General features: G+C 41.8%; 1 protein-coding gene across 1 annotated transcript in view; it reads right to left on the bottom strand.

Annotated features, from left to right (window-relative positions):
• tex264a (testis expressed 264, ER-phagy receptor a) overlaps positions 1-6,950 on the bottom strand; it is a 65,662-nt gene extending 58,712 nt beyond the window's left edge. Inside the window, exon 1 of the mRNA XM_072382225.1 lies at positions 6,447-6,950. Coding sequence (XP_072238326.1) covers positions 6,447-6,704 — 258 coding nt within the window. The 5' untranslated portion in view covers positions 6,705-6,950. The remainder of the gene's footprint in view (positions 1-6,446) is intronic.
• Between the last annotated feature and the right edge of the window lie 1,887 nt (positions 6,951-8,837).

Below are 8,837 nucleotides of genomic sequence, written 5' to 3' on the forward strand. Positions count from 1 at the left end.
CAGGAGAAGGTTTCCACTTACAATTTCTCAATGTTTTTCTGCGCCCATCCTTTATCGAGACTATTCTCCCAATCCCTGGTGCAGAGGGGAAAAAAAAGATAGCTCATGGTATATATGAATGCATATACAGCTATGATAAGAAGTCTATGAATGAGAAACGCTTATAGATCACTTTGTAGGAAGTGATCATTTACGATGTACATCAAGCAGCAACCTCAGATAGAAACATAAAGACCTGAACATGAAGCCAATCCAAAAGTGATAAAAAAAAAATGTAAAAACCATCTGTTTAGGCTGGACACAGGAACACATTTAATTTATCTTGTCATTAGTGATCCACATGTGAGCGCAATTCAAAAACAGCACAACGTCCCTGACACTAAAAAGCGCTGCAGAAGGCGTGAGAGGACTGAGAGCCAAGCTATAGCCTTCAAGCTCTGGTTGACAGAAGGAAGTTATCACACACACACACGAGTCCTTCACCGCACTGCAGCCAAAGAAAATCTGCACATTTGGAACCGTTCTAAACAGCCGCGCTATCTTCACATCAACATCCGCAGCAAAGCACAACAGGGACTCATCAAGAACACACCACTTTTGTGAAGAGAAGATAACAGCTCAAAACAAAAAATGACATTTCATCCACAGTCCAACTGGACTGAACAAATACTAGAACTGCTGATAAGACACAGACCAGCGCTTTGACCGGTTTGAGAGGTCTGTCATTGCTCTCAGTTGTTGTGCTGAGACACGGAACGGTTAGTGCAGCCTCGACAAGCAAAGAACCTGACACACGGGAAGCAAGAGGAACAGGAGACTACGGGACAAGCCATCTCTCAACCCCAGCCGTCGTTTGCCCAGAGTTTTAGAGCAATAACCTGTCTGAGCTGACTAGCAACCCTCGCCCCTAAAAGCTGGAGAGACTGCAAACAAACAAAGTCACCAGGAGGCAAATTGGAAGCTGCGAGGCTACACAGCCCTGGTGCCACAGATATGCTGTGATGGACTGTTTGCAGCGAGATTGATGGAGCTGCAGTGAGGCAAGTACGCTCACCTACACAAAATCCAATTTGAAAGGAAACGCGGAGGTTAATTTTACAATTTGGGCACGAAGCAAAACCCGCCATCCCGCTGACTTACTTAGTATTAGACCAGCGAAGATGTAATTGCTTGTAATGACTGTGAAAATTAAATTAACACTCACTCTAACAAAACGTCAATATGCCCTCATTTCAAAGTGGCCCCCAAAGTGTGCAAATCAGATTATATTTCCAACGATGTGGTGACATGTGGGCCCCAAAGGCCCCTGAAGTCAGGAGCCAGTTGAAGTCTATTTTTCCTGTCTCTTGCTTTCACCGAGAGCAGCTCTGGGTCTTTAGGCTGTGCTCTGACTTCACTCGTAATTACACGTGGCATCCTGGGACTTCTGGCATGTATAATTACTAGTGAGGATAAGCAGCCTGCTGGGGGCAGGACACAGTTTTCCTTTGCCACAGTTGTGGAGCTGGTTAACCGCTCCTTGGCCAGCTGGACACTGTGTGACACTCCTGCAGCCAAATGTCACAGAGCAGGGAGCTAATATTCTCCAACAGGAAGTATGAATGAATCCCACCCTCCTTGCCTCCTTATCTACGACTCCCTTCCTCTGTCATCTTTCTCCCCGTGTGCTCTTCCGATAAATATTCCGCTGTGTAATTCAATAAGCCGAGCATCACTGGCGTTACAAGCCAGCACACGGCACTAGATTGATGGTACACAAGGCTTAAAGAATTTTTATTTTTCACCTCCATGTTTCACTGACATATGTTATTACATCCGCTTTTAAAAAGGCCTTTTTCCATCCCATCAAAATGACATCAAGGCTGTATTCCAGGATTGACCAAAACAAATTGGTTTTTTCTAAAAGGTTTTGCTGTGTATATCTCACAGTATGCATGTCCATAAACATAAACAGGGTGCCACGACCTTTGGAACTAAATGTCTATCTACTGATACTAGATGGGTGCCGGCGCATTTATTTCTCCTCTTATTTCCACTTTCAGAAGCCGCAACCTCTTACCAGAAGCCTCCCTTTCATGTTGACGCTGTCGACAGACAGACAAGCGGCAGTAAAACGCTAATAAATTTTACTGGGAGTGCGGCGATGCTCAGTGCTCTGATCTGAAATTCCGATTGATGAACTGGAGCAGCGCAAGGCTCTCAAGGTGAGTCAGACTCCAACCAATTTATACCCTCCTTCCACAGCAGCTCGACAACTCGCCTCATCTCTCACTGCCGCTCCCATATATGTCTGCGCATGACATTTCATTTTCTCCTCCTTGTCACAGGGGAGACATAAGTGGATTTGCTTCAGAAACTGAAACAAAGTGGGAATTCAGTACATCTGAGGATGAACCGAGCCGCCGCTCAAGTTCGGCCTCGATAGAAACGCATCGTGTTAAAAGGTAGTTGCGTCTGATGTGAGGATTCACAACACTTTTATCATCCACCAAACAGTAATATAGTTTTAGAAACTGGGTATCCATTCGGTTGTACTACCTACTAATCCCACTGAGACAATGAAATTACATTTATCCGAGTTTTGTACTCTCAGATAGTTTATTGGTTTAGCCCTCAGAAAATAGCCTCAGAGAGCTCACAGTTTTCCACACCTCTTAATGAATTTTGCTCTGAAGATTCCAGCCAGGCAGCCGACTTGTGGATTGTTCTCTTCTTTTAATTCTACAACACAACAAAGGGCTGCAACCGCTCAATCCAACGATTTTGTTTGTACTTCATCCAGTCTTGGATTTCCTAAACAGTTGTCAGGAAGCTCTATTGCAGTAGAGCCTGAAACACCCAGGCTGCCTTAGATGGTTACTTAAGTTTAGAGTTTAACATCCGATGTTATAAGCACACATATAAACACGGGGAGGGGGTGGACATAAAAAAGGCAGATGTAACTAGAAGAGCAGCTTCATTTAGTGCCAAGCATTGCTTCACCAACATCCACCTAATCCATTTTAGACCGAAAAGGCAGTCAGTGTAGTTCCTAACTGCCTATTGAGCTGCATGTACAATAAAACAGATTCAGCTAATGTATTCGTGGAAAGATCTTTGATCAGTGCAGTTAGTTTTGAAATTCCGTCCTCAGAGACGAGACTCTTTCTAGCTTTCCCCATAGTCATTAAAAGGGGACCATATTACAACCCGAATGCAAATTAATTGTTGGGAAGGAGATGTACTGCGCATTAAGTACCAGGGATGAAGATCGCTGAAGTAGAGCCCCAGCGACCAGCTACTTATTCAAGTATGAAATTCAATTTTATTTCAATAATGATGAAACTCACTGTTGACTGAGTCCCTCTACTTATGCCATTATAATAAATGAAGTACAAAGATCTATGTGATTTGGAGGTTGTCCCTGGCACCCACATATGCTCAGTTCTAATGCAAACAGTGCCATCTAGTGTCCAGCAGTCACACCAACGCACAGTATCCAGGACACAGATTACTGACATTGTGAATTATTTAAAAGAGAACTGTTAGAATACTTATATACTAATACTAAACCTACCAAACGATGTAAAAAAAAAATCACCTCAAGATGGACATTCTGTTTAAGGCATATCCCTTAAGCATGGTCCAGAGAATGCAGGAGGTCGGTGTGTTTTATTAGCAAATGTGTTCATTTTTTTAATCTTATTACAGTCATTTTTACATTACACAGCTTTAGGACAATACACAAAAAAATCCAAATGCAAACAGAGTTTCAAATTGTGCTGGAAGAAATCAGATGCACAGTGTTTCTACAGTCTGTGTTGGCTCGTGTTAACCACTGAACGCTTCTCATGACTTAGGAACATTGCAGATGAGGAAACCAGAGCCGAGTGCTGATCTTAACGGCGCTTTATCAAACCTGCTGCAACAGCCACCGAAGATCATTCAAAAGTACAAGAAAGTGTTGACCCACTAAACCCTTTAAACCTCTAAAAGGGGATTACAGCAGTTTAGTTTTTGCTTGAACCTGTTTTTCTATGCTTAGATGGTCAATAATCAGATTTATTGGATTCTTTCCTTTGACGTTAGATAACAGAGTGCGCTAAACTTTAATCAGTTCATTTGTCTTGTGTGTCCCCGTCGAGGTCAATCTATCTTTATGGGGACACTCACAGGTTAAGTCAGAATCATGAGATCCAAACAGGCGAGCCGTCTCCTTATGATGCAAACTATTCACACGCTCCAGCACCAGCAGAAACGTTTCTCGAGCTCCTCAGTGAGCTCTCTTGCCACAACTTTCCACTGGCATGTGAAGGCTTCTACAAAAAGCCCCAACTTAAAGACAGGGCAGAGAATTGGTGGATGGAAGCAGAAAAACAAACACAGTCTTTCAAGATTGCAAAATTATGAGCTGGGGATGAATAAACACTGCAAGTCAGACACTCAGCCAGGCAGTCAGTTACTTGCCCATGACTCTACTTTGCCATGTTGTCCCTCAGAGGGTCTGACTCTCTCAATTGTTAGAAACTGCAGCAAAAGGTCAGCAGACCTTATAAATATAAGATAACAATACATGCTAATAATAGAATAAACTTTGTCTGGTTATTCTTCTTTTTTTCAAATCTTGAAATAATAAACAACACACAGCAGTGGAAATATTCAGCTACTATGACGTTTAATCACACCATTCATATTCTACCCACATCAGCTGGGAAACTCAAACATTCTCGTCTAACCAGCAGCTGCTGCGCAGACATTTCTTGTTTACCGAAAACAAAACCTGCGATGAGCAGCGGCAAGTGGAATGAAAGCAGCAAACAGCGGCGGACGCCAGCTGAGGTAGCGACCCGTTTTCCACACAGATTTGGTTTGGAATTGAGAAAATGAGGATGTGCTGCTCCTTGCTTGCGACTGTAAAGTCAAAGCCATTTTGACGACAGACCGCAGAAAGCAGTAGATTTTCGGGCACGCGAGAGACGGGCTGTGTTTGCTGGATTTGTTCGGGGGTCTAGTTACAGTCTTGGAGGCAGATGCTGAAGCAGCCCGGAGCCGCAGATGCAAGCGGAAAGAATATCAACAGTGCAACGTGGCAAATGAACAGCTGACTGGTTTCATCATTCAGGCTCAGTTCCTTAAAAAGGCAGCTTGTACATTAACCCCTTAAGCTATAAATACATATACATCTATGAATATAATAATAATAATAATATATATCTGCTGAACTGCACTGTATTACAGCTACTTATACTGTGCTTTTACACTGTAAAGGAATCTGTGACATTTTAGTGTAGAGTATTTTGATTTGATTAGTTCTGTTGTGCAGAAAATGATCCGGCAACATTTGTCACAGTTAAAAAAAACTTTGTGAGTGTGTGTGTGTGTGTGAGAGAGAAAGAGAGAGAGAGAGTTAGAAATTTTGCACTTTTCTGATTCCATAACTTTTACAGGATAGTGGAAAGAAAGCGAACACAATGCAGATTTGGGTGTTTGTTTTAATACATAATCTATTGGAAAATTATATGATAACAGGACACTGTGATATTTGCATATTCAAACAAACTGAAAACCAAGAAGCCATTAAGTCGGGAGGTTTAATGGAGATAAGTTAATACTGTTTATCCATAACCTTTACAAAGGGCGTCAGTAAAGGCCCTTTTCTCTGAATATTAGTTTTTCCAACATCCGCTTCAGCTGTACAAACATACACCAAACTTTACGTTCACTGACGGGCTTTGGTCATTCACAAATAAAAAAAAAAGATGTCTGTTGACCAATTTTTTTCCGATTTTAGAGCGATATAAAGAAATATCCTAAATCACCTCTGTAAAAGTTCTGTACATTAACATATTAACTGTTGCTAGCCAATTCTTCATTTGCATATTCAAATGGCAGAAAAAATGCAATGGATGAAGTGCCGTCTTAATGCAAGTAATCAATTCAAGAAGAATTAAAGGGTTATTAAAGAAGAGCCTTAGTTACTGTACACTGATAAATAATCATAGTAAAACATCTGTTAAGCATCTACCCTTTAGGGCTGTTCCAGCCTCTCAAATGTGACAGTTTTCTGTCAATATGTTTGGATTTTGGTCAAAAGAACAGCTTAAATATGTTGGGAGGAGAATATTTCACAGCAGGAAAATAATCATAAGAAAAACTGCAAAAGGTTGAATTTGTGTATTTGTATATTTTTGATAACTCCATAGACTTACGACAGGACTACAGTCAAGTATAATAACACACATTATCAGTCACAATTCATTGGATAATCGGGAGAATGGCGCAATCCTTTGAAAGGTTTGATCACATCAACTTTTGTCCAGGTCAAGCATAACGTGTCTCACTTACTGTAACATCTTATCAGGACACAGAGTACTTTTGCGGTTATGTCATGAGGTCAAGTGCAAACACAGACCCAGGGCTGTGTCGTTCAATAGCACCGTGACAGGTGCTGAATCCTGGGCTCTCACCTGCTTTGGGTCATCGTAGAATACACCGATGGAGTTCAGCTTTGGCCCGATGCTGCAGGTCTCTGTGTAGCCTGCACCGCAGTCCTTGTACGAGCCCTCCTTGAACTTATAGGCAATGGTAACATTTCTGATAGGAGGCGGCCCGGTCTTAATGACCACGTCTGACAGGAGACCCGAGTACACAAGCAGCACTCCGACTGTCACAGCCAAACAAACCAGGAGGACAACTATCAGGAGCAGCAGAATTAAATCAGACATGGTCTCTCAAAGCGGTGCAGCTGCAGTCACTGCAAATGGGCAAATTCAGTCAACGCTAGGCGGTCTCCACCAGACACACACCGAAATTGTGGTCCCCCGTGTTTTAAAAAACACAGCAAAACGTCGCTATTAAATAGACGTTCTTTTTCACAATCTAAAAAACGGATAATGAAAGTCAAAACACCCGTTCGAGGAGACTGAAAGCCCAGTTTGTTTACGGTATTTCCCCAAACAGTGGAAGATGCTTCCTGAATAGACCATTCTTATCAATCTTAAGGGGGGAGCTAGTAACGTAACATTTGTTAAACTACTTTAAGCAGCAACACCACCCTTTTAAAATACCACATCTCTTTGTTATAGACCGTAAATGGAGTAAATGGAGTTCCTCTTGATCATTATAAACATTTTTTAAAGACAAGATCATACGAATTGATAACAAAAGTACACCCCCTTGACTTTGGTATGGTTCGACCCAGGTGTGCGGAAGAAAAGTGATTGAAAACTAGGACGTGGAGCTTCTCACAGCGTTATATTTTTTCTCTTACACTGATTCCCTCCTTTTGTAAATTATCGGCAGAGCTGGTTTTAAGTATGTTGGCGCTGTCGGACATCTTTCAGTGTTGCTCTCAGGAAATGTTCGGTCATACATTTGTTCAAGAGTCTCAGGTCAAGTTCTTCAGCCATGAATACGCAAAAGTTAAAAATATATCGAGAACAAATCTTGAATGTGGCGAATGTAATATGTGTACGAAGGGACAGATTTTGTAGCCTCGAGTAGAGGTTTTGCCAGAATGTGCGTGACAGCACTTGCCGTCTTGAATTTTCTTACAGCCGTGGCACTTTTAACGGGCTGTGTTTTTGTCTTTTTGACCAAAGGGAACAGGGCTCTGCCAGCACAAGCTCAGTACAAAATAACCACCCAGTCATTTGCCTTTACAGCAGAGATCCTGAATGCTTCATTCAGTTTTTGGAACCAGGGAAAACACCTCAATGGTGCCAGGACAAAACATTGTGAGAAAACTGAGAGCCCTTGTTAAACTGAGTACACTCACAATTATTGTACCAACCGGATAAATACACTTCTCGACGATGTGCGCTCCCAAAACAGTTTTCACTCAAACTAAAACGGCAGCCCAGCCACTGAAAGGGAAGATTTCACTGCAGGAAAAATCATTTGTGAGTTTCGAAGTCTGTTTTTAAGACAAACGGGAGCAGAACAGGTTTAAACTGTAAAGCCGCAGCAGGCTTTGAACGGAACTTTTCCATTCATAACTGAGTCACAACCACAGTGTCAAAAGATCTTCTCCACAAAATGGCCCTAAGATAGAATCAACTCATGTTTAGCCAAAATTTCCAGTTCAACATAACAGTACTTTGGAAGTGTTGACTTTAGTGCCCGTGGCAGTGTGGAACATCAGGTTAATGCTGTTATGGAGCGGATTTTTTCGTTCAAAGAGCCAAGTAGGTCAACTCTTTAATTCTACATGTTTCAGGAGCCTTCAGGGGGACAGTTGTGGCTGAAGCTTGTTGCTGTTTCAGTTCAGCTTAGAATGTATTTGAAAAAGTTGTCCAACTTTAATTTCCTGCTTACTGTCGCCACAATAATCAGAACACTTAATGTGTTTTTTTGCCGTCGCAATAACAGTGAAATTACTGCTGTTGTACACTGAATCTCCACATTTAAAGGTCCTAACTGCACTTCAGAATAAAGCAAAGCCATTTCTTGTGTTGAACAATGAGAAAGAAAAAGAAAACAGAGAGAGCACATCTGTGCGTCAAATGTTATATCATTTAATATTCAGTGGTCTTGCATCAGTTGTGGGTTGACAGACTATGATGGAGCAACGTGCAGGGCTTAGAGATCTTGAAAAGAAATACGTGCTACTATAAAGTCTTTTATTCAATCGTAATCTGAATCATCAAGTCCTGTTTTCAAAATGTTCACGAGTCTCCGGAACATTAAAGTATGAAAGACTTTGTTTGCTGTCATTTAAAGCTGAAGCTTATCCGCGCAGTTCTTCTTCATGGGATTTACAAGGAACAAAGATCGCAGTGTTTACTCCGAGCACTGCAGTGCTGTTTTCCCAGGCTTCTCCTGAGGGGAAAAAAAAAAAAAAAAAAAAAAGAGCGCTG

This window comes from Leuresthes tenuis, unplaced genomic scaffold (assembly GCF_036924035.1).
Source record: "Leuresthes tenuis unplaced genomic scaffold, fLeuTen1.0.hap1 SCAF_3, whole genome shotgun sequence".
Lineage (NCBI taxonomy): Eukaryota > Metazoa > Chordata > Actinopteri > Atheriniformes > Atherinopsidae > Leuresthes > Leuresthes tenuis.